Raw genomic sequence first — 26,184 nt, 5'->3', positions numbered from 1 at the left:
GAAAATCAACGGCATTTCCGGTTTTATTTCTTGTTGCGACGACAGCAGGAAATTGTGAAAACAGGTGTGCCTAGCGAGCTGCCCCTCGGGAAGGGAGCAGCGGGCCCCAGCGGCTGGGGATGGGGCCCGGGCAGTGGCGGCTGCAGTGGCGGCTGTGGGGTGGTGGGGGTGGCAGGGGGCTGGGCCACCTTCTTGGGTTTCAACCCCTCAGAAAGGTGCAGGCCTCCAGGAGTGCTGTGGGAGAGAACGGAACAGGAGCTTCAGAACCCGGTTTCTGTTTTAATCCACATGTCAATTAAGGATGATACTAAACCAGACACTTTCCTCCGGGCTTCCCCCACCACTGCAGGCCGATGCTCCACTCGCACGTCCCCACGGCCCAAGGCGGCGCACACGGCTGCTCTGGCCCTCGCCGGCCTGGCTGACTCCCTGCTCTGGCCTGGGTGACACGACCTACCCGCCCCCCTGCACCTCATCCCTGACACTGATGGTCCCCCAACTTCTGGACCGTGAGCAACTGGCGTGTCATCTTTATGCAGCTCTGTTTGCAGTGGTGTTCACAGGCTCCTGCATGCACCAATGCGTCACCGCGCTGCTAAGGGCCAAGGGGTCAGCTGGGACAGACGGGCGCTGCCCTCCAGGGTGTGCGGTCCATGCCAGTGTGAGCTGGCTGCTGGCAAGAACGACCTACAGCCAGGTTTCCCCAAGGTGCATTCCCAGAAACACCTGCGGCACAATTTCCTGGGACCGCAGCTGGTGGAGAGCAGGCTTCGCCACCCTGGGGCACAGGTGCCACCCGGGAAATCTTTGTTGGGAGGGCTGTTCTCTGCTTCCTTTAGCGTCCCCTAACATATAAGAATCAAAAGTATCTCTAGGCATTGCCCTGTGTCCCCTAGAGGGCAAAGTCACCTGAGTTGGGAGCCAGTGAGAGAGAGACTTTTGGCCTTGCCTCCAAGCCTGGACCACCGCCCCCTCCATGCAGCGCTCTGACTCGGGATGGGGCAGGGGGGCCAGTGCCTGGCACAGGGGAGACTGTGGGTGCTGGAATCTCAGCATCATCGCCCAGCTAGAGCCTCACAGTGCTCCGGAGTCTCCCAAATGCTTTTAAAGGATTGAATTATCGTCAGTCTATTTTTTCTAGCTAAAGTATTTCTTGAGCATTTGTATTCTCTATCGTTGGTATTTATGGAAACTGTCTAGAAATCAGAATTTGTCATTTCTTAATATATATGTGTCACCCTGGCTAGTGTGGCTCAATGGATTGAGCGCCGGCCTGTGAACCAAAGGGTCACAGGTTCGATTCCCAGTCAAGGCACATGCCTGGGTTGCTGGCCAGGTCCCCAGTAGGAGGCATACAAGAAGCAACCACACACTGATGTTTCTCTCCCTCTTTTTCTCTCCCTTCCCCTCTGCTTAAAAATAAATAAATAAAATCTTTTAAAAATACATATGTGTGTCTATATGCATGTGTATATACATGTATACATACATACATACATGTATATACACATTTACATACATACACCCACATTTCATTTTATTAAATAAAATGATCGGTTTCTTAAAACTCCGTAACAGCCATGACCAGAATTATAAAATTGAGCATATTATCTGCTTTCTTTTTTTCTCTCATTCTTTCACCTCATCAATGGGACTACACCTTCCGGAGGCCTAGAGATAACATACTGCCTTCACCTCTTAACGCCCACCTTCCTCCCTAGAGCCGCTTGGCCCTCCCACCTTGACCTTCGCCCGCCCGTGCTGGCTTCTCAGAGAGGCCACCGCAGGCGCACTTACGGGAGGTGGAGCACTGCCTGAGGTTAGCCACCGCCGTGAGGTACTCCGGGCCCAGATACTGCTCGTAGGTCGGTCTGCCCCGGAGTCTGGCCAGACACTCGGTGTTGTCGTTGAACAGGAGGTTCTTGGTTTCCGACTGGAACAAGCAGAACGCGCCTGGGCAGCGGCTGCCATTTCTTCCGAACTTGTTCTGTGCCAAAGGGGCCGACAGCAAGTGAGGGACGAGGGACAGCGCGGGCAAGTTCATGGGTTCAAGGCCAAGGACATTCCCCCTACCCACCCCCAGGGTCAACACTGGGACAAACATGGGCCAAAAGGAGCTGAGTTCTGGAGCTGTCCCACTGCCCTGGCCGAGTGTCCCCTGCCCAGTGTCCTCCTGCTGCCCGGGGCTCAGCCCGCAGACCCACCCTGGGTGGGCAGCACCCAGGCCCTCGGCCTCTCTGATCTCCTCTCCCGCCATCCCTCCTTCCTTCTTAATCTGTGGCCTCTTCCCTTAGAACTTGTTAGGGGTGGGTGACTAAGTGACAGCGGAGGATTTGGGGGACCTGCCCCCAAAGTGGGCCACCAGGGGCATTCTAATTGGCCAGCTCTCTCGGAAAGGCAGTCTGTGTTGGAAACCGTCTCTGCCACTGATCAGGTCCCTTGGTCTCCTGGGGCCACCGTCCCCCCTCCACACCCGGAGCTCCCGCAGGCTGAGCTGGGACACTGAGCGTCTCCACGGCAGCCGACCTCCCGCCAGCCCCAGCGCGTGCGTGCGCCACCACGAGGGCCCCATAACCGCCACTCAGTGTGCCTCTGGGTGCCATTCCAGGGCCCTATCTTTAGAGCACACCCAGAGACATGATGTTTTAATACAAGACTAGAAGTTTCCATGGAGAGTCACAGACTTGAAGGAAACGGTGGGATTTCCCACACCCCCACTTCTCATAGGAGGCCTTAAAGCGACAGAAATTCTGGGTTCGGTGTCTTTAGGGGGGACAAACATGGCTGCCTTGTCCAGAGCATTGGCCACTCAGCCAAGACTCAGGGCGCATTGAGGAAGCCACTCTACCCGGTTGCCGGGGGAGGGCTCAGTGGTCACCCTCACTGGCTTGAAGAACAAAAAAAGCGACGACAAGGAGATTAACCGGGTCTGAGCCGGGCAGGGAGCACAAGGTCAGGGGCATGAGACTGCCGGCGGAGGTTAGGTCAGTCCCAGAAATCCCGGGACAGAAGCCGCTATTGTCTTCACTGGGACTCTGGGTCCCCCGCTAGTCTAGAGGACACAATCACTGTCACTACCAGCTCCGAGCAGAGGGACTGGGAAGGCAGGCTCCGGATGGGCTGGCTGACCCAGCTCCGTGACCGCCCCAGCTGACAGAAGCCCACGCAGCTAGGAGAGGGCAGGAGGCCCTGGTGGTCCCACCTGCTGGTCCAGCAGCACCTGCTCCACGAATGACACCCTGCCACTCTGGGATACCACGCCGTGACTCGGGGCCCTGGCCAGGTGGCAGGTCTCAAACTCAGTCACAGGCTTCCGGCCGCCGTCTAGGCACAACAGCTCAAAGTCGTCCAGCTTCAGATCCCTAGCCCACGCTTCGGTGCTCCTTCCTGGGGAGAGAAGAAGGTGGCGTCAGGCCAAGGGTCCTTCTGGGTGTCACCGTCCACTGGCCTCCTGAAACGCACGCCCTGGGGTCTCGGGGATGCGAAGGACAGAGAAGAACTCACTGTCCCACACACGCTGTGCAAGGTTCAAACACACTGAATGGTAACGCCGCATCCATGCGGCGGGCTGGAACTCAGCCAGAAAAAGGAGTGGCGTGCTCGCACACGCCACAGCACAGGTGAACCTTGACAGCGTGATGCTCGGGGAAGGAAGCCAGTCACAGAAGGCCGTGCAGGGTTCCACCCCCGAGAACTGTCCAGAGCGGCCTAATCCAGGGAGACGGAAAGCGGATGCATGCCTGCCGGCTACGGGCGTGAGGAAGTGACTGCCGACAGCTACAGGGGGTCGTTTCTTCCTTTTTCTTTCTTACTGAGTGCCTGTGTTTTCTGCTCTGAGCATCTCCAGGGCTGACATCAAGGTACCGGCCAGGCCGAGTGCTCGTGGGGATGGGGGGTTCCTTTAGGCAGGTTCGTGAGGGTTCTAGAATGGGGCCATGGTGGTGGATGCACAGAAGACCTCGGAGCCTACACTCTGAATGGGTGGGCTCATGGTACGTGAATTGTGTCTCGATAAAGCTGTCCAATTTTTTAGCTTTTAAAAAAAAAAACCCTCCCTCTGTGCCATATTTTTTTTTCAGTGAGTTCCAGAAAAAGAACAGCTGGTTTCTGTTCAAGGAGAAATCATTTCCTCTCTCCTTTCCCATTCAAGTGCTCTCAGTGGGACCAGAGAAAAGGAGGAAACTTTCTGGGTTTCTCCAATGTATTTAGTCAATTCCAACAAAGTACAGTTGTAAAACCCTGCAGAAGTTTATGACTAAAGTTGACGCCTGATCCCGGGAGATCACTTAGGTGCATGGTTCATCAATTCTAAACGGAATCGCATGTAGGTAGGTCTGCATGCGTCCAGACTCGGGGTCATGGCTCGGGCCCCTGCTTCTCGCCTGCCATCTCCCCTCCAGAAAGCACCCCACCCCTTCCTTCTGTTGGCTTTGTCCCTTTGATACTGAGGTCATTCCACAGGTACATGGCTGGCCTCGATCCCTCTCCCAAAAGGCGTGAGGAGGAAGGAGCAGCCGTGACCGATATCCTTGAAGGAAGGAGGCAGAAAGTCGAGCAGTTCTTACTCAGGGGACGAACAGCAAGGCCCCTGCTGCGGAGTGGGGGAGGGGGGAGGCTGAGTAGGACCAACAGGAGGGGCGCCGTTGGGAGCCTTGAACTTGGTCACTGTGGTTTTCATTCAGAGATGCCCAGAGAGAAAGCAATTACTCAACATGGGCTGGGGGTTCACCCTCCACCATCCGCCTCTGCCTGCGATTCTTGCCCCCGTTCACTCCCAAGGAGTTTCCAGACGGGGACTCACATGGGGCTGAATGGAGGTTCCCCACTTCCTTTTTAAAAGGGAAATTTTATTTGCGTAAGTTTGTGTTTTTTGTTTGTTTGTTTGTTTTTGCAATATCATTCCCATTCGGTTTCCCATAGGCTGGGGCAGCAAGACGTATGTTTCTGTGGTTGTCTAGACAAAGCCGGGAGACATTTGCTTTGGAGTACTGCTGGTGTGTGTGTGTCTGTGTGTGTGTGTCTGTGTGTGTGTGTGTGTGTGTGTGTAAGAGAGAAAGAGAGAGAGGACTGTTTCAGGGTCAATGTGGCACTATACACATCACCATGTCGCATCCCAAAGTAACAAATTTTGAGACTAACGCAAGGGTCTGGAAAACCGTGTGCCCTCCTCCCCGCCGCCAGCATGACCACGAGGCGGTGCCACGAGGCCGCAGCCTCTGCGCCGAGGGGCAGGGGAAATGCCCTCGCTCACCGTTCGTGTTGTCCAGGACGGTGGAGGCTTTCACAAAGGCCACGTCTCCGGCGTTCTCAGCCAGGCACCTGGAACGTTCCGGAAGACAAAACACACGGCCAGAGAAGAGAAACTATTAGAGTTTTCATAGACGTTTGCAATAGACACTCCAAAATCTGAAACATTTGCAGTAAACACAGAAAAGATAAAGACAAATGTTTCCGGGACCTTGGGGTTTAAAATAGAAGACTGGACACATATGTGTGGCTTCCCTCCTTCTAAAGCCCCAGTAAAATGACATTTATGGGATGTTTTTAAAGCTATGCACCCGTGAGAGTGAGCGGCGTGAGGAGAGAAAGAGAGAAGACAATAATGACAACGATGGAAGTCAGAGAGGAAATGGATGAGCGGTAATCGGCCCAGCAGAGCAATGAAAAGCTGCAGCACAGCGGAGCCCCAGAGAGGCTCAGGAACCAGAGGGCCGTGGAAAACGGCTGAGAACAGGAGGACGGGACCGAGCCTCCACAGGCGCCTCTAAGCTCCCCCCGTCCAGCGCAGCGCCCCCCTCGCCCTGGCAGGACCGGAGGTTTGTTCACAGGGAGACTGACCCTGAGTGCCGCTGTGGACCAGAGAAGCAGACACAGCTGAGGGCAGAACCCCCACACGGAATCCAGGGACGGAGTGGAAATCTGTAGCCTGGAAACTCTAATCATAGCCCCCTACTTCATTAGCTCTTTGATCATTTCAGTACTCTTTTTCTGATTTCTCTTTAAACTTTAATTCTTAAAGGACAGACTCTCCTGGATGACCGCCTAATTTGCACTTTTCCATCTAGTTATATTTTTGTATTATTTGCCCTTCTTTCCCTTTTAGCGTCTGAGGTATTCGCTCAGTTTCACAATCTCATCATGATGTCACTTTAAAGAATTTTTATGGTTATTTTTTTACTTCCTAAAAGCTCCGTTGGCAGTCTGGCTGTTCCTTTTTTAGATCTTCCCCTTCTCGTTTCGTGAACGCTGCACCCCCTTTCGCCTCTTCAATGAAGTTAACTGCAGCGTAAATAAAACAGTTTCATGCTCTCTCCTGTATCGTCCCTGGGTCCCCTGCCTGTCGTTGCTCTGGTTTCCATGCCTCTGCTAGTTCTGCCAAGAGCTGGGGCTCTCCGGCGGCTCGTCCACTTTAAGAGAGAGGCACCAGCATCGTTAGGTCTGCGCCGGCCGCCACATCCTGGCGAGATGGGGCCTCACTCCTGGGCGTCAACTGGTGGCGTTTCACTGTGGGGCATCTGTTACCTTTGTGCAGCGCGTACAGACCCTTTGCACAGTAAGAGAAATAGCTTATTAGAACACACACTCATGAGACTAATATTTGCATATTCCTAAGAATCTAAGCACCGAAGATGACATAATCTTGCTGAAAGGAGCTGAGAGGGAACGAAGTTTGGGGCTGTGGGCAGAAGCAGCACAGGAACAGAATGAGAGGCCAGATCTCGTCTTCCCTGAGGAGGAAGTCGCCAGCCACGGCCGAGAGTGAAACATGAAAAACCGGCCATGGGCAGGTGTTAGAGACACAGAGGTAAGCAGGACTTCTGGTTCCGGCTTTCAGTTTGAACAAGAGGCAAAGCAAGTGTGGGGTTCTAATGAGAACCTTACATGAGTTTTTTCAGTGGCAAAGAAGCAGCCCCCAGTTTCCTATTAAGTTAATAATATAATAAACACCAGTGAAAAATGGGAAAAGTAGATAGTATTAGGAAGAATGTCTGCCTGAGAAGTTTCTAAATAATAAAAAAGTAAAAGTCAAAAAAAAAAACAAAGGGCAGACCCTGGCTGGCGTAGCTCAGTGGATTGAGTGCGGGCTGCGAACCAAAGTGTCGCAGGTTCGATTCCCAGCCAGGGCACATGCCTGGGTTGCAGGCCATGGCCCCCAGCAACCGCACATTGATGTTTCTCTCTCTCTTTCTCCCTCCCTTCCTTCTCTAAAAATAAATAAATAAAATCTTAAAAAAAAAAAAAAAGGGCAAAGCCTTTTCCCCGAGTACAAATAGGGATGCTGAAGACTAGGTGTTTCCAGGGAAATCGTACCTTGCCATAGGTTTGGGGAAAAAACAAACAAACAAACCCTGAATGATTCCTTTGGGTTTGTATCAGAGATGTGTCTATTCAATATTTCTGAGTCAAATCCCATCACAACTTTTCCACTTGCAAACCCTTAGTCCCTGAAAGATAGGTTTGTACATTCACAAAATATTTTTTGAGTCACTCAGAGTGTAATATTATAAAAGTTCGTTTTGTATCATCTCCTCGCTAGAGAGAAGGCTACTGAATTCATAATGTAGAAAGTTCGAAGACCACAGTCCGACCCGTCACTCTCAGGTACACGGCGCCATCTGGTGGCGAAATGCGTTCTCGGAGGAAAAGGGTAGGAGAGGGCTCTGTCCTTCAAACCCCTGCCTAACGCAGTACGGCAGTACGTGCCCAGTGTCCCAGTGAATGGGGTTACAAACGTGGGTGGTGCATATTCACTGCAAATAATTCTGAAAACCTATTTGGGGGCCATTTTCCACTTCACCCGTGGAGAACAACGCTGCAATACTGCTTGTCTTCTTTGTCGTGTCCAAGGCCAAAACCAGAGAGAAAAGTGGCATGTGGAACACAATGGCAGAGTAGGGGGCAGGGTGGTGACTGTGGAAGAAAGAACACTTCTTCCCCCACGAAACTGAGCTGTAGATAGGACTTAAGATACTGCCTGCTCTCTCCGTCTGATTTGGGGATGAGGACCTGGCACCCCACCACTGAGGCTGGCTTTGCCTCCAGGCGCCGGGGAAGAGCCCAGCAGAGCCGAGATCAGACAGCCCAGGGCCCGCCTCCACTTTCTAGGGCGGTGAGTATGGCGGGAGGAGCCCTCATCGGCGCTGCCCATCAGCAAACCGCCAAGGGACCCCCCCCCCCCGCCCGCTGCTGTGACAGGCCAGATCCGGCCCCTTAGAAACGCAGGGGGCACATGTCCCTGCCTTGCGGGAGCCGGACCGTAGCACTCACCTGAAAGCCCCGTTGTAGCTGTAGTACCTCTCGTTGCTGTTGGGGGCGCACTTGTCCTGACCCTGCTCGTTGCCAATGCACAGGGCGCAGAGGTTGGAGTTCGGGTCTGCCCCAGGGGCGCAGCTTTGACTGAAGAATTCACCTGCACAGGAGGAGCACGGGAAGTCAGCTCTTCCTACCTGAGTCAACGCGTGCGGCCTCTCCCTAGCAGGGGACGCGGCTGGGTGCGGGTTCCTTCTGTGGCCCAGAACAGAGAGAACACAGTCACTGTCCCAAGCGGTGACACACACCTCCACAGCACCAGGCTCCGGGCAGCTGGGGCGGGGCTTAGGCACGGGTGGGCGGGGCTTAGGCATGGGGCGGGGCTTAGGCACTGGGTGGGGCGGGCAGAGAGGAGCCCCGGAGCAGATGGAGCCGGAAGCCTTGAGGTCCTATTCTCCTTCCGCCGCTGCAGGGCGGACCGAGAAATCGGTTCTGCTCAGTAACAGAAGTCACACGGGGCAGACAGCGCCTTCTCCCAAATTCGGAAGCCCGTGCTGCTGAGGAACTTAGACCTGGAGCGCCAGGAGGTAGAAAGTACCGCCTGTACCGCTCGGAGCCTGCACCCGTTCTTAGGGTGCGGAGAAACAGGCGGACAGGCCCGCGTTTCACCTCGGAGAGGGGTGCCCGGGGCATGATCGGCTGTGCAGAGAGCCAGTGCACGCCGCAGGACGGAGGGCAGCCCGCCCTTCCCTGAGGCTCCCGCCCCCCAGGACGCCCGCCCTCCTCTCTCAGGACTCCTTACCGAAGTTGCAGGAGCCCGTCTGGTTGAAGAGCAGACCCACGGGGATGTTCCAGCCTGCCGTCCTGCCCACACCGGTGTGGCAGGACTTCGCGCCCCTCAGGGAATTCCAGGTGAGGCCAGCATTGGATTTCTTGACCACCGCCACAGCACGATACCCTTGGAGGACAGAAGAGCAAGTCTTAATCTCCGGGGGGCCTGCCATGTGGACGCTGGGGCATCTGTCTGCACCTCAGGCCAAAGCAGGCCAGGAAGCACCCTCAGCAACGGCCCCCCAGGGAATACATTGTGAGGTGGACCAGAAGGCCTACGCTGCTGTCCTACGTTAGGGTGAGACTAACTTGGGCTGGGAAATGAGACAGGAAGAAAAGCCGGTCGTTTAAGTGATTTCTGCGGACCGTCCTTGGCCAGCCACCCCTGTCCCTGAGTTATAAACCAGCAAATCCACCCTCCGGTGTGAGCTACTAGAGCAGCAAACACTGAGCATCTAGTGTGACCCCAGTAGTGCCCAGATCCCCAGCGGTCACATGCTCCGGGCCAGAGCCATGGCGGCCACCAGGCGAAGGGCTGTCTGGATGCCGGGGTGTGTCTCCAGGACCACCCTGTGCAGAGTCCTGTACTGGGGATGGGGGCGTCAGTGTGGTGGCTGTCCTCCTCCTGCTGGTGCACCTGACAGACTCCCGCTCTGGGTGGTGCGGAGCTCTTCCAAAGCTGAGCAAGCACCGGCTCCGGGGGCAGGGGGACGGGGGCAGGTGGGGCTGGGACCAGAGCACAGGAGTCACAGGAGAGACAGAAGCTGCCCCAGCATCGTCATCTCTGCCCGTGAGCGAGACCCGGGGCACTCCGGGAGGCAGTCTGAGCCACCGCATCCGCATCCATAGAGACGGGGTTGGGGCACCTCTCCTCCCACGCGGCCAAGATGCGGCCAAGTGTGAAGGTCAATGTACACATCAGTGATGAGTATCTGTGAATTATGTGCATCTTCAAAAGAACTCTGGCTGCATCTCTTTCTGTGAGTTTTTTTAAGTTCCTGCCACCTCTTCCTCCAGCAACAAGAACTCACCCTTGACCCTGAACATGATTCCAACTCACCTTCCGTTGGTGTATTCACACAATCCAAGTTATTGCCTTCTCTGGATCCTAAAAGAATAAAGACAAGCAAAAGGTCGTGGAACATTCAGATGTGTTGGGAAATCACAAACTTCTAAAGCTCAGCCGTGCAGCATCAAATACAAACAAAGCGTCCCGGTGGTTCCAGGCAGCAGACGTGCGTCCACCGGTTCACCGGAAGGCAGACACCGGCGTTCGCCGCGGCACTGTTCACAACACCGCCAACCGGAAATCACGCAGACGCCCGCCCACAGGAGCACACGTGAAGAGCCGCAGCAGAGCCACACAACCGAATGCTACACAACAAGGCTGGGCATTCTACAACCACGCACCCCTCGGAGGAATGGCACAAATCCAACACTGAGCGAGAGACACGAAACAGCACGTGTGTGCGGCCCCTGCCCCGTGGGGTTCAGAAACAGGCAGCGCTGACTGCGCCCGTGGAGGCCAGGAGTCGTTACCCGCGCTGCAGCGAGGGGGCCGGTGACGGGAAGACACAGGGGGACTCGGGAGACTGGCTGTGTCTCGATCTGGGCACGAGCGCCTGGGGCTGCGCCCGTGTGTGGGAGGTCATTGAGTCGGACCCTTGCGCGCCCTTTCTACACGTATGTGATACTCCACTAAAAGCTTCTCAAAAACTAGGAAGAGGGGCCACTGTGCTCGCAGCCACGGCCGTGCCGCCAAGCTCCAGCGGAAGGAGGGGGGCGTACTTTAAGAGGGCTCTATCCCAGCAATTTTCAACCTTTTTCATCTTGTGGACATAAACTAGTTATTAACATTATGCACCCCTCCACCCCGCTTGAAGGGTGCAGGAACCTCTTTGTTACAGGCCCAGCACCGTGGCACTCCACGAAATTGGACGTTTTCAGAAGTCCACTGAACGTCTGATTTGCAAATTTTACACACACACACCCCCAGCGTCCCGTGCGGGAAATTGCTCAGGCCTTCAAAACAGGTCTGTGCTTCCAGAGTGCAGCTGCTCCTGGTGCCTTGCAGGGGCAGGTGGGGCGCCTTTCGGAAGCTACCCTCCTCCGTGCTGGCGACAGACACCCAGCCAGTGAGCCCCGCAGGCGGAGCACGTGCCTAAGAGTCTACTAGGACAGGAAACATTTCATTCTTTAAAAAAAAAAATCTCTGCTTCCTGTCCTTGGTAGCTCTGCCTGCCAGGTATTCTGTTTCCATGGGGTCTGAAGGGGCCTGAGTGTAACGCGGCAAGTGGAAAACAGGGGCAGGATCAGGCGCCGGCTGCTCTTCCGTTTCATTCGTGTGTGAATTTTCAAATATACGGGCGGCACCATGACGCATTGATGCGAGCCCAAATGCTTCAGCGAACACGTTTTGGCACTTCGACTTTATAACAGTTATAAATGAGCCTGTTAAATTTTGTGTGGACAACGCCAGCATTTGGATTTTAAAAAATAAAAACAAGTAAATTTCAAGTACATTTCTTGTGGATGGCAACTGAATGGTGTTGGTAGCATTTCTACCCCACAGCCGATTCCATCCATTTACTACCACACTCTTCCGTGTTGTCCTCCACGCAAGGACATGTCTTTAATGTCATCTGTCCCCTGTGCCGTTCCTGTCTGCTGCTATTAAAACACCTTAAACTATCAAACACAGTAAAGGAGAGGAAGCCATTGTGTGCTTCATCAGGTGACACACTCTCACGTTCCAGCGTATCCATCCTTCTCAGTGTCTCCCCCCCACCAGACCTGCCATGGGGGGCGACCCCTCCACGCCCCCATCCCACGGCCCAGGCGGAACGAACCAGGGAGGGCACGCCCCCCACTTACTTTGGTTCTCTGCCAGCACCGGCACCAGACCACACTTGCCGGCGACGTAGATAAATCCTCCGTCCAAACTCAAGGCATCAGCCTCTCCTTTCTGCAAAGACAGAGTGCGTCTCGGCATCATGGTGAGGCTGTCTCACGCCCCGCTTGTCCCGAAAGCTCTCTGTGAGGACGGCCTTGTGTCAGCCGTCCCGCTGCAGCAGCAGAGGGCACCCAAAGGACACACCACGTGCACTACTGGCCCTCGGCCGGCCCCCGAGAGCCTTTAATGCTGTCACTTCCGCTGGGAAGACCAGGCCCAGGCCGCACGAGCACTCCTCCGTGCCCTGAACGGATCCCTTCCTGCACTCTGCACGCCTGGGGCCCCCTCCTGGGCCGGCCTCCGGCGCTCAGGGAACAGAGGGGGCCAGCTGGCTACACTCGGAGGACTACACAGAAGTCGGACTATGCAGAAGTCGGGCTGGCACACTGTGTGCCGCCCCAGCCCTTCCTGGGCCCACCCTGCCTGACCCCCTAAATGTGCCTCTTTAGAGGTATTTTACACCATACCTCTCTATAGTTCCGAATTGCCTGCAGAAATTTCTTAGAAGCAGAAATTTCTAAGCAAACTGGCTCACTGTTGGGATGGATGAGCCCACGCTCCAGCCCGGGAGCATGGATGTATCGAGATCCCAGACTCCCCTTTGGCCCAGTGATAGGTTTTTTGCAAAGGTACTGAAAATAACTGGAGACGTGCATGAAGATTTCTAGTCAAGGATGCTCATCACGGGGTCATCGATGATGACAAATGAAGGGGACAACGAGGAACAGGGTCACGACCAAGCCACATCCTCACAAAAGGCACCCTGAAATCGTTGTTTCAAAAGCGTTTTCAAAGACCCTGCATTCACACGGGGAAAGGGCCATGATACACTGTTAAGTGACAAGAACTCAGAACCCACCTAGCCGGTGGGGGGGAGCCAGCGCCGTGGCCAGCCTGTGACACCGATGCCCCCAGAAACCCTCGGTGGGACACTGCCCGGACTTCCGCTGTGGTGTCCCCGTGTGTGAGGTCACACCTGGCCTCTATTATTTATTTTATGCCACACCTTTCTATGTTCCAAATTACCTGCAGTCACTGTGAGCTGTTCTTGTAATCAGAGGAGCCGTGAGCCCACAGGACATGGCTCTTCAACAGGAAGCTGTGCCTGTAGGCACACTGTGCGCCGCCCCGGGGAGCCCTTCCCGGGCCCACCCTACCTGACCCCCTCAACGTGTGTCTGTAGTGCCCAGGCCCTTCTAAGCAGAAGCCCACGACCTGGGGTCTTGCGCAGAGCCCGCGGCCCCACCCACACACGGCACAGGCTCCCCCGTGGGTGGGGGTGGGCCCCTACCAGCACCAGGGCGATGCAGTCCTCGGTGTTGGCGGCCGTGGTGCAGGTCACCGTCCTGTTGCTCTGGCTGCTCCACTGCTGGCACTTGCGCTGCTCCGCTGGGCCCACCGCGCACCACACCACCCGGGCCTGCGGGCCTCCACCTCCGCGGCCGCTGCGCGGGGGCACCACCGTCAGCAGGGGGCTGCGCCTTGCCCCGGAGACCCGGGCACCCAGCCCTGCTCACCTCCCTGGGGCCCAGCTCCACCCTGAGCGCCCTCCCTGCCCGACCGCCCCTGCTCCCAGACGGAAGAGCCTTCCGCACCCGCCCCGCCCTCCCTCCACTGTCTGCACCCAGCGCCTTCCTCAGGCAGGGTCGCCCCCCCCTTTGTTTCCGAACCCCGTTCTTCTCCTGGCTTCTAACCCACCCCTCCGCCCTCAGTGTGACAACTCGCCTAGTATCTCAGTCCCACAGGATGAAGCCTCGGGAACGCGGAGACAGTGACGGCCCCCAAGAGTCCAGCTCCACTCGGACCTCCCCCAGAGCTGGCGGTCACCACCAGCAACCACAGTGCAGCCTCGGGGCTCACCAGACTGCACCCCGAGCCCCCCTCAGGGGAAGGACCACGGCTGCGCAGGCCCATGTGGCACCCTGAGCCCAAACAGGAGCCCAGGCACAGGGCGGTGTGCGTCCCGGCCTCTGGCCTCGCCCCACCAGGGGCCCTGGCTCTCCTGGTTCCTGTTCCTATGTCCCCCTTCGTAGGAGGAAAACTGATTTTTCAATCAGGAGTGCGGAGTCTGAGGCTCACAGGGACATGTGGCAGTATTAACCACGTGGCTGACACATGCGTGTGTGAAGACTCTCCCACATGTTCAAGTGCCTTTACTTGGTCAACAGAAGGCACCTGCACCTGCATCAAACATAACCTCAAGACGTCCAGGGGCTGAGACTTGGGGGAGTGACCACTAGGGGGCAGGGCCCCGCTGCCCACGCTGCGGGGGGTGTGGCGCGCTCTCCCTGGGGGAATCAGCCAAGCTCACCACCTCGCCACCTGAGCCCTCACTCACACTCCCTCAGGTTCTTGATGGCGGTGAGGTAGCCGGAGCCGAGGTACAGCCCAGCGTCCACCTTCGGGGGGATCCTCACGAATCCGAGGGCGTTATCTTTGAAAAGCAGGTCCTTCTGCCCGCGAGGGGAGCTGAAGAGCTGGAACCTCCTTGACTTGCCTCTTCCAAACTTTTCCTAATGAAGGGAAAAGAGAGTCGATGTCGTCGGTGGTCAGTAAGGAAACGCACGCACGCATGCACACGCACACACAACGCCGAAAGAGAGCGTCTGGAACGAGGGGCGATTCTGAGAGTGGGAACCGTGGCTGACTTCCTCCTGTGAGGGACTCGGGCCATTTCTGAGACACAGCTCAGTCTTGAGAGTGCCGCTGGGTTCCGAGCCCCTTAGAGTCCCGAGCACGTGGCGTGGTCCTCCCTCCAGCCCACGAGACGCTGTCGGTCAGTAACCCCAGAGGGCTTCTCAGCGTCTGCTGTCCAGAGGACCCTCCTGGATTTGGACACTGCTGCACCGGGGGGTGGGGGGGTCACAGCTCTGTGTCCAGCGTGGCGGGGGGCTGGGGGAGGAGGGAGGCCCCAGCTGCAGCCCGAGCAGGCGGGGGGACTGTGGGTGCGGGCACCTGTGCCCTGCGGAGCAGCCTCCAGATCTCGTTCTCCTTGCCGTTCATGCTGCGGGCCACGACCGCGTGAGAAGGGACCCGGGCCAGGTGGCACTGCTCGAACTCCTCCACCGGCTTCCGGGTGTTGTCCAGGCAGAGCAGCTCGTACTGGTCCCTCTCCGTCTTGTTTGGCAGGTTCTCTGGGGCAGGGAGAGGGGAGGGGTTGGAGGACCCAGACAAGCCTGCTCCAGGCAGCAGCCCTGAGCCAGCCATCCCCCCCGCCCTGCCATGGAACTTGAGCTCAAGGCGATGTCTTGCCCAGCTGACAAAACGGGGGTGTCAGAAAGAAAGACACCCCAGTTTTTCCAGAACACTCAGAAAGGTAAACACAGGGCTCAGACAGCTCTGGGGCTCCACCTAGGGATGCTGTGACTGGATTACATGGGCTGCCTCGGTGCCGGTGGGTCAAGGGAGCTGCGTCTGACCCCACCTGTTTCCATGGCAACCCCACCTAGACAAGCATCTCACGATGGAGACAAACCCAGGGACCAGCCAGGGGGCGCTGCCTCGCCCACATCTCTAGAGAGAATAAAAACAGATGGAGTGCGGTAGGCCTGCCCCCGTGGGCACCCAGCTACTGTGCTTCAGCGTGTAGCCCCTCGGGGACACTCTCCAGCAAGACAGGAAGAGGACACACTAAAGGCGTGAGTCACGGAGCTGTCTGCGGGGAAGGGGAGGGCAGGGTGACCCAGGCCATCCCGAGGGACATGTCTGGTGGACACGTTCCGAGGAGCGTCTCTCCGTGGTCAGAGCCACCGAACTGGACACGCGTGCAAGGGCATAGAGAAACCTCCGAAACAAAACGCTGGGCGGAACATCTGGGCAGCGGGGCAGTCACAAACGCTCAGTCCCGAGGTTCCTCCGCCCAGTGGAACTCCCGCCAGCTCGGAGCCCAGGAGCCCAGCCCCACACGGGCAGTGACAAGACCACACACACCCCGAGCACAGGCGCCCAGAACCCTGGTATGGTGTCTGCGAGGGGGGGAGGGGAGGCAGCGCCACGCCCTGTATGGAGCCCATATACACAGTGTGCCAGCATCGAATTCGCTCAATATGCGGAGTTACGATAAAATACAGTGAAAGGAGGCTGTCCCGCAGCTCTTCTCGCTGCTCTTACCAAACACCGTACTGTCCTTGACAAAAGCCACATCTCCAGCCCCGTCTTGCAGACACCTGTGAGCGAAGGTACAGGGGGGTCAGCCTGGAGTGGCCTCCCCGGGGAACAGGGGGCTTGTCTCCCGTGGGCATCTGCTTCTCGCAGGGCGGGGCCCGGAGGCTTAGGGGCAGCCCGACTGGGCGGGCGGCAGGGGCCACGACCAGGTGCGTCCTGAGGAGGAAGGACCCTGCTGCTGGCCAGAGGACCCCACCTTTTGCTCTGAGAGCTGAGAGGGCAAAACTTTCCCTTCCTGTGTAAAAGAGAGTTTTAGAGCCTCTACGCCAGAAGACAGAGTCTCGATATCCTTGGCCACGTGGTTCCTGCCCCCAGGACTGAGTGGGCCAACGTGCCCTGGCCGGCAGAGAGGTGGGGAGGCCCCCCTCTGCAAAACTGCCTGAGCCCAGGAGGCAGACAGGGGCCAGGGGAGCGGCGCCAGCCTCTGCCTGGGGGCAGAGAGGGCACAGGGTCGTCACTCGGGCAGGCAGGGCTCGTTGTCACCAGCTCAGGGAGGAGGGGCCCAGGTGGGGCAGACCAACAGCAGCCCAGACTCCCTGCCATTGTGCCCAGCCAGGAGCCTGGGACTGGCTGTCTCATGACGAGGCTCCTCCCGCCCATCTGCGTGGTGAGGGAGGGGGCAGCGTCAGCAGGCAGAACCCAGGACCACACAGGGCAAAGCCAGACTCAGGGTCCTCCGGAGAGACCGAGGGGACCACCGCCTCTGGAGTGGAGGCGAGGGGCCACCCCCCGGGCAGAGTCGGCACCCTCCTCCTGGTGCGCAGGGTCTCTGTCTGCACCGCAGTGGGGGCTGGACCCCTCGCTGGTCCCGACAGGCAGGCTGAGCTCCACTGGGGGCCAGAGAAAAGGTCTCCCGGCCTGAGGACGTGTGGCACCCGGGTCGCTGGAGAAAGGACGACCGTCTCACTTACTTGAAGGCGCCGGAGTAGCCAAAGTACGGTTCCTTGGAGGAGCAGGCACATTTGTCTTCCCCTGCCCCCGCACACAGGCGACACAGGTTGGGGTACTGTGTGCCGTCCGCACAGGGGACACAGCTGGCGGAGAAGAAGTTGGCCACGGCTGCGGGACACAGAGGAACGGACCGAGCGTGAGGCAGCCCTGGCCGCAGCCAGCCACGCCCCCCAGTGTGCCCTCCCCTCGGGCCCGGGGCAGGGGGCAGCCCCTCCCTCCACCCCTGCCAGGTGTGTGACCTCTGTGCTGACGTTCGGAGCTCAGAGACCAGCTCCCAAGGGCAGCCGGTGCAGCGAACCCGCCAGGTTAACCTCGCCCCTGCCTTGGAGTCACCTGGACATTCACCTGCGTGACTCCTAAGTGGCTGTGTGTGAACCAGAGTAGAGACCCCTGCCTGAGACCACCCGCCATCCCCGGCCAGCTCACCTTCCTGAAGGGGTGCGGGCGGCCCTGCCCAGTCCAGGTACGGACGGAGTGTGCCCACAGGGATGTTCCAGCCGGTGGACCTGTTGAGGCCAGTGTGGCAGGACCTCACGCCTTGCAGCTGGTCCAGTTGGAAGCTGCTGTCCCTCTTCACCACGGCCACGGCATAATAGTGCGTCTGAAGTGCTGCCCAGGGGCAGAGAGAAACAAATGCTGAGCCTGGGCCCCAGGGGGAAGAACGGCCCCCGGTGGGCAGGGGACCCGGGTACTGCAGGTTCTCCTGGCGCAGAGTTGCCCGGGGCCTGCCGCCCTGGTTCCCCGGGGAGCACAGGCTGTCCTCCGGTGGGTCGGCCTCCGCCCCAGAGCGCCCACCAGGGACTCCCTGCCTTCAAGTGTGATGCCGCCAAGACCCCAACCCGGGGTCTCATCTGCTCTGACTCCATGGAAGCCCGGGGCCAAGGCCGCAGCGCCCCCAGCTCCGGGTGCCCAGGGAGCACTCACTCTCCTCGGTCCCGTACACCTCCGCCACCACAGGCCGCAGTCTGTACGGGTCCTGCGCCGCCTCGTACACCAGACCGCTGTCAAGGGTGATGGCATCTGCCTTGTTCGCCTGAAAGCAAAGAGGCCCGACCGGCTTCAGGAGGAAGCCCTCCCCACCCCAGGCAAGGGGCCTGCGGGGCGTCAGGAGGTTCTGTGTGGCTGGGGGGCTCCTCTAAAGGGTCAGCTTTGGATCATGTCCGCTGACATCCCGTGACAGGGGCACCAGCTGAGGGTCCCTCTTTTGGGACAACAAGCACCAGCCCAGCTGCTTTAGCCCTTGAGGGGGGCCTGCTGACTCGTTCCTGGGCCTGCCCCCCCCTCCCCCCGTGCAGGGCGGGGCAAAAGCAGGTTTATACTAGCGAGTATGTGAGACACAGTTTATTGTCCTATTACGGTTGGTTATTTATTGAGGTACTTCGCACACGAACAACTGCAAACCTACTTCCGCCCACCCCGTGGAATTCTCCTGAGCACACCCTTCCGCAGGGGCTTATGTTTCAAGTTCACGCTCTGGACACTTTCTCCCCGGCTTTTGCTCCAGAGTCACTTCAAGCTCTTTTTTATGGAAGAGGAAATGTAGTTCTTAAGACACCTTGAAGTCCTAACCCACTGTGTTTATCTTGATCCTCTTTGGCTCCTTACTTCTTTCTCATACGCTCACGTATTTCTTGCATCTGCAATCTGGCGTGGGTGATATTTTGTCGACTGCTTTATTCATCTAAAACCACCCATTCTCTTACTGCTGTAGAGCCTTTGTGGATGTTACTGACTTCGTGCTGTTTCATTACAATGTGGTGGTTCTGCAGCTTATTAAACAATCCCCCCACATGTCCCGTACTTGGGTTGCTTCTGACGCGTCGGCTGCCGAAACGGTGCCTGCAGGAGCAGCTCTGTCCTCGCGGCTGGCTTTTCTTTCTTTCCGATGACCTGTCGCCACGTGGCGGGCATCTGAGGGTGGAGTCACACGGGCAAGGAGCCTGTTTATCTTCCCAGCTCTGGCTGCTGCTGCTGCTGCCAGGCTGCTTTCCAGAAGATTCGTGATGCCAGCTTAGAACGCCACCAAGAGCAAGGATCATTTTGCCACAGAGTCGCCGGCAGGACAGGCTTTCACCTTAGTACATTATTACTTTAGAAAACGCAAGTGTTGCCTGGACCGGTGTGGCTCAGTGGGATGGGCGTCGTCCCACAAGGTGAGGGGTCGTGGGTTCAGTTCCCAGTCAGGGCACCTGCCCGGGTTGGGGGTTTGGTCCCCAGTTGGGGCGGGTGTGAGAAGCAACCAAGTAATGTTTCTCTCTCACATGGAAGTTTCTCTCCCCTCTTTCTCCCTCCCTCCTCCTCTCTCTAAAAATAAATAAATATTTTTTTAAGAGAGAAAGAAAAAAGAAAGTGCTAACAAATTGCTTCGGTTTGTTTTTCTCTGATTATCAAGGGAAATGTATAAGTATTTTTATTTTATTTTTTTAAAGATTTTATTTATTTACTTTTAGGGAGGGAAGGGAGAAACTTCAATGTGCGGTTGCTGGGGGCCGTGGCCTGCAACCCAGGCATGTACCCTGGCTGAGAATCGAACCTGCGACACTTTGGTTCCCAGCCCGAGCTCAATCCACTGAGCTATGCCAGCCAGGTATTTTTATTAATTATGAATTCCACCTAAGAATACTCCATTCCTATCATTTTTCTCGTGTGATCCTACACTTCTTACCTGTTTGAATCCATTCTTTACAGAATGTGAATTGTGATCAAAGCTGACGCATATTCACTCTGGTGCTTTCTAAAATTTCTGTGTAAATGTTTCTACTGGCTATGAACCAATAATTTTATATTTTAAAATCTGTCAGTTTACCTCATCATTTAGTTTACTGCCTAAAAGCTAAGCGATGCCTCTTTCTGCTACGGTGCTGCTGATTAATCAATCCTCTAGCTTTTCGATAATGCATGTTTCCTTTTTAATCATTTAATGGATCCCAACTTTAGTTTGATGTATGATATGTAAAACTGATTTCAGATCAGAGGCTGGTGAAAAAGGCAGATTTTGTGACCTCATTCCCAGGTGTTCAGGTTGAACCGGTCAGAACAGAGCCCAGGAATCGGCATTTTAAACGGGCAAGAAAGGCTGGAGCTGTGTGTCCACAGGCCGTAGTTACAAAATTATTCCTAAAACGTTGCTCCAACTAGATTCCTTCCCCTACGTACTGGCTCTGACAACCCAGCTCTTCTTGAAGACTTTTACACGGGTTACCGCTCTGTGCTGGAGACCAGTACCCTTGACCATGGCACATAGGACATATGTGTGGGGTGAATCGGCAAAAATTATTTCAGTAGGTCTTGCACCCCAGCAAACAAACGGAATCTGAAGTCATCCAAAAGTCACGATCCTCTTATCTCTCTCTGGAAATGTCTTGGACAAGTGTCTTTCCTGTGCCTCGTGCGCCGTGTCTCATGTCCGCAACACGATGTCGGTGGCTGTGACCGGCTGAGCTCACTGCTGTCAGGGCTTAGAGGTCACAGCCTTCTGGGGGTTTTACCTTGCAGGGTGACCTTGACGCTTGCCAGTGTTACAGGCCATCTGGTGTAACTGCTGCTGTGTCCTTTCTGCACAGCTGTTTATGTTGGGGTCCCAGTTTCCCCCCACCACGCACGGTCTCCCCGCTTTGGAATGTTGATTTCTGCATTCCAAAGGGCCTCCTGTCTTGTGAGAGAGGACTGTCCCCAACCGACAAGCACCCAGGAGGGAAAGCAAAGGGAGGAGGGGAGAGCAGGGGTTTACATTTTATCCCACGCCTTTCCCCTCCCCTCCCTTCGCTTCCCTTCCATTCCATCTGGTTGCCCGGCTTTGGTGCCCATTTGGTTGCAGGGCACCGACTCACCGCGATGGCCTGGATGCACTGGAGGTAGGAGTCTCTTCTCGAGCAGATCACAGAGGGGCCACGCACCCGCTCCAGATTCCGCTTCAGCCTGGAGCACTTCGCTGCCTCTGCTTGGGATATGGTGCACCATCGAACGCCTCTGCCTCTCCTGCGTGTGGCCCGACTCGGTCCTGGGAGGAAAAGGCCAAGGAGCAAGGCTTCTACCGCTGCTCGCGGAAGAGACCGCCTAACCCTCGGGCGGCGTTTTCCAGACCCCGCCTTCTCTCTCCGCCCCTCCCCTTCCCTCTCCAGCCTGCGGGTCAGCCAGGCCTCTCTGCTCAGGTGGAGGTGTCTCGCTGGCCTCATAATGAGCACCCTGTCCTGGTCAGGGGACCATGATTCTCAATAAATCAGAGGAGACGTTCAGAACCTCTGGGTTCTTTTCCTTCCTGCGACTAGAAACATGACGGTGGCCCCTTGCATCAGTGTATGGAGTTCTTCCACCTGCCTTGTCCCGCTTGAACTTGGGAGGTGGGCAGGAAAGGGATTGTTGCTCCTCATGGGGACACTGGCTCTTGAGGAGGCTGAGTGGCTGGCTGCTCGGCAGTGGCAAAGTCCAGCCTAAAATCCAGGTCCCCATAGATTGTTGTGTCTACAGGCATCTCCCCAGGGGATGCCAAGGGAACTAAAGAAAATGTACCTGACTCCTTGTCAGGAGCCCCAGTAAGTGGTGTACCAAGTCGGTCAGTGCGCCTGAGTTACAACCATTCACCTCTGAGTCAGAAAGACAGATTCCAATGCCCAGCCCGGCTTTGTTGCTGGAATCTACGCAGTCAGGGAGAGGGCTGAACCAGATTGGCCCAGAGCTCCTAAAAACCCCATGGACGCCTGGTAAAGGGTATCTATGAAGAATCTACAGTGGACATTGTACTAAAATGGTGATGACTAAATGCTCTGCCCCCTAATATCAGGAACAATGCAAGAATTTCTACTCGCACTTCCTCTATTCAACACAGTACTGGAGGTCCTCGCCACAACAATAAGGCAAGAAAAAAAATCCAGGCAGGAAAAGAAGTTAAATGGTCTTTGTAGATGCCATGATCCTCTGTGTAGAGAATCCTAAGGAGTCCCCAGAAGACTATTAAAAGTAATAAGTACAAAGGGTCATGGGTCACAAGGTCAATATACAAAAACTAATTATATTTTGGCATACAAACAATTGCATGATCCAAAAAGAAAATTAAAAATATAATTCTATTCATAATAACATCAAAAAGAATAATACCCAGGACAATATTTAACAGAAAAATGCAAGGCTTGTCCAAGGAAAATTATAAAACTTGACTAAAGGAAATATTTATCTAAATAAATGGGGAGACATTTATATTCATGCTTGATAAGACTCAATATTGTTAAGACGGTAATTCTCCTGAAATTGATACAGAAATTCAACACAATCCCTATCAAAATTCCAGCAGGCTTTTTCATTTGTTGCAGAACTTGGTAAACAGGTTCTAAAATTTATACAGAAGAAACAAATAAATTTATAGCAAATAGCCCCCACAGTTATATAATTTATCATTAATATTTATATAACATCTGTAGGAAAGCCAAAAACAATTTTGACAAAGAGCAAAGTTGGAGGAATTTTACTTCTTGATTTTAAAACATACTCTAAAGCTACAGCCATCAAAACAGTTTGGTTTTAGCATAAAGATAGACACACACAGTTCAATGAGACAGATTTAAGAGTCCAGAAGCAGATTCTTATCTGTACAATTGATTTTTTTCCCCAAAGGTGCTAAGGCACATGGCAGAAAGGGTGGTCTGCTAACAAAGGGTGCTCCCACCATCAGATGCCCACATACAAACAGACAAAGCCAGAGCCCCGCCTCACACCACCCACAAAAACCAACTCAAAAGTGGATCACAGAATTCACTGTAAGAGAGGAAACAAACTTTCAGAAGAAAACACAAAAGAAAAACTTTGCCGCCTTGGGTTAGGCAAAGATTAATTAGCATGGCGCCAAGAGCACACCCATCCCTTAAAAGATCAATAAACGAGACCTATCCAAATTCAAAATTGCTGCGCTTCGAAAGACAGCGAAGAAAATAAAAACGAAGTCCAACAGGCTGGAAGAAGACGTCTACAAAGACCCCTGGAGAGCCCCAGGACAGGAAGACCAACCGCCCAGTCAAAAGCGGGCGAAAGAGAGGAAGAGACATTAGACATTTCTCCAAAGACGACACGTGAATGGCTGCTAAGCACCTGAAACGATGCTCAACGTTTTTAGTCGCCAGGAAAATGCAGATTAGAAGCGCGATGAGATCATCGAGTCGCAGCCATTGGCATGGTGACCACTAGAACAGAGGACGACAACGGGGAGAGAGGGGACCCCTGATGTGCTGCTGAGAATGGGAAGCGGTCTGCACTCTGGAAAAGCAGTGAACACAGACAGAGTTACCGAGTGGCCCGGCGACCCCACCTCTAGACACCTAGAAAGAAGTAAGAGCGCCTGTCCACATAAAGACGGCTGCATGGACATTCAGAACAGCCGAAAAGCGGAAACAGCCTGGGTGCCCGCCGACGGTGAGCGGCACACCCTTCCCGTGGGACCGCCCTGGGTGATGAGAAGGAAGGAATGGCTGGCTGGTGGGCACCACAAGGTCAGGGAGCTGCGTTCACACTCCAGACACAGGAGGGCACGCGCGGTGTGACTCCCCTCCTGTGACGTGCCCACAGAGGCCACTTGGCAGACACAGAGAGCAGAGGAGTGGTAGCCGGAGGCTGGGGGGAGGAGGACGTGTAAATAAGTGGTCCTGAGGCATCGCAGCAAGGGGATGGACATGTGCTGAACCTGATTGATGGGGGCGGGGGGGGGGGGGGGCGCGTCACACCCCTTGGAAAAACCGCTGACAGTCGCTGAAACGGGTGAATTTCGTGAGTTGTAAAATGCAAGCCAGTAAAGCTGTTACAAACAAAACACAGGAACTCTGGGTTGCCTGAGCCCCCGTCCCTATGGCGTGTGCTTTTGGGGAGCACCCTCAGCCCTCTGCCTCCCCTGCTCATGGGCCACACCCTGCTGAGTCAGCCCCAAGGTGTCAGAGGCAGGCTGGGAGGCTGGGATGGGGAGACCCGTGGCTCCCAGGGCTGGGGAGGGGTGGAGGGGGCCAAGACAGCTGCAGACACAGGTGCAAACGGAAGCAGCTCTGAGCCAGAGCCCTGGCCCCTGGCCCGTGACCACCTCCTCGCCTCTCGGCCCCTCCCAGGGGGCCGCACCTGTGCTGTGCACCCAGCAGGCCACATCCAGGGAGCGGAAGGGAGTCCGTCCTGGCCCAGCCAGCTCCTGCCTTGGAGAAGAGAGGGGTGAGCAGCACCCACGGAGAGGAACGTGGAGAAGGTACCAGAAAGCAGGGGCAGACAGGGGCAGCACCGTACTCCCTAGGTTCGGGGGCATAGCTCAGGGCTGCTCTCCAACGACCCCCTTCCGGCAGACAGGAGGGGGTGTGCTGGGCTGGAACGGAACTGGGCAGGGAGTGGGGGAGGCTTTCACCCTGCCCCCGGGGCTCACCGCCCAAGTGCCTGCGGTCACAGCCCTTTTGGCTGCTGCCTGGGACCCTGCCCTTCCCTGAGGATGCCCCGAGCTCCAGCACTTACATCACCAACATCCGTCACCGGTGAGTGCCCGTGGGGCACCCCAGAAACCACTTCAGATATTTGGGTGCCTTCTAGTCTCTTCTAGTCTGGGCACATTTGAAACCAGACGTCGATTTCCCTCCCCCTCGGAGAAAGGGGTCTCACCAGGGGGTCTGCGCCACCGCCTTGCCCCTCTCTGGTGGGGGGCGGGAGCGAGGGCACCCGTTGCCTGCCCCTAGCAGGGGCCGCCCTGCTGCCGCCCGCACAGCTGCGTGGGCGGACGTGTGGACCACTCTTTCCAGAGAGGAAGCCGGCTCAGAGAGGCTCTGTCCGGCCCAGGCTGGCACAGCCCTGGCGGCAGCTGGGGTCTTGAGTCCCAGGTCTGCTGTGTGTCGTGGGCAAGTCACGCTCCTGCTCTGGGTCGCATTGCCTCCCAGGTAAACCGCGTTGAAAACGGGTGTAACAACAGCGCCACGGTGCCAAAGGTGCTGCTCGGGCGACGGGGGACAGGGCCTGCGGAGGCGGCCCTTTGGGAAGCTCCGAGCGGCTCTCGGCTCGCCCCCGGCACAGCTCAGAAGCGCGGGCTCCGACTCCTCCCCAGGTGGGTGGGCGGGACGGCCGTGCCCGGTGACTGCAGGCACTTGGAGCCAACCCGGCGGGCCGCGCCCCCAGGGACCCGCACTCACCGAGGGCCAGGAGGGACAGCAGCGCGAGGAAGAGGAGCTTCATGTCTGAGGTCCCGACGAGACTCCCGCCAGTGAAGGCTCTGCCACCTGCGCCCGCTCCGCTTCCCTTTATCTAGGGCTTGCTGACCTCACCGGCTTGGCCCCGCCCCGTGGCCCAGCAGGCGCCCCTGTCGCCCCCTCCCCCCAGCCGGCTCCTGGAGGCTAAAGAACCCTGGATGGGGGGCGGGGGAAGGAAAGGGGCCTGGGCAGGGCTTCGCACCTGGAGAGAGAGGACACCCAGCCCACAGCCACCTGACAGGTCTGCCCCCGGGGCTGCCTCCCTTTGGGAAGTCCTTTCCCTCCCGCTAGTCTGGAAGCCCCTGGAGAGTTGCAGCCCCTGGGTTTTGTCTGCCCCCTGGTCTCAGTGCCACCTCCAGGGTGGGACACAGAGCAGGGGTCCCAAGATGAGTATTTGTGAATCATCCTGACTGCCACCCTGACCTGTCCTTTTGCCCAGGAGCCGGCTAGGGCAGGTGGGGCCGCCTACTCCCCCGGCTCTGTGGCCAGCCTGGAGCCCCACAGCAAACCCACTGCCTCACCTGAGGTCGGCAGCAGCCTGGGACACTGTAGAGATGAAGAGATGACAGTGGCTGCCCAGAGGCTGACCCGGGCCGCCCACGGGGTCCCTCCTGGCCCTACCACAGTGTGGCTCCCAGAAAACAGAGCCACAGGTCTCAGAGGGGAAGCCCACCTGCCACCCAGGCCCCAGTGGCTGTCTCCCTGTCCCCGTTTTGCCAAACGGGAGGAGGTTCCACTCCACGTTTTGTTCGTTTTGTGACGCAGTGAGGTAGGAAATGGAACCTCATGTTGATAAGTGTCCTGCTTAGGCCTCAACACATGAGCTGGCCAGCTCCTTCCCCACTT

The 26,184-nt window shown here is 56.5% G+C and overlaps 1 protein-coding gene across 1 annotated transcript; it reads right to left on the bottom strand.

Annotated features, from left to right (window-relative positions):
* On the bottom strand, nt 1–25,433 carry LTF (lactotransferrin). Its single transcript, XM_028518622.2, is given in 18 exon segments — nt 1–234; nt 1,798–1,987; nt 3,203–3,387; nt 5,252–5,319; nt 8,269–8,410; nt 9,053–9,208; nt 10,142–10,189; nt 11,956–12,046; nt 13,326–13,456; nt 13,459–13,479; nt 14,373–14,547; nt 14,990–15,168; nt 16,145–16,200; nt 17,110–17,257; nt 17,576–17,758; nt 18,074–18,182; nt 20,980–21,149; nt 25,282–25,433. Coding segments are annotated over 18 exon segments (2,130 nt in total). The 5' UTR covers nt 25,325–25,433; the 3' UTR covers nt 1–199.
* Nucleotides 25,434–26,184: the final 751 nt, after the last annotated feature.

This window comes from Phyllostomus discolor, chromosome 7, assembly GCF_004126475.2.
Source record: "Phyllostomus discolor isolate MPI-MPIP mPhyDis1 chromosome 7, mPhyDis1.pri.v3, whole genome shotgun sequence".
NCBI classification, from domain to species: domain Eukaryota; kingdom Metazoa; phylum Chordata; class Mammalia; order Chiroptera; family Phyllostomidae; genus Phyllostomus; species Phyllostomus discolor.
This window is presented reverse-complemented; position numbering and strand designations above follow the sequence as displayed.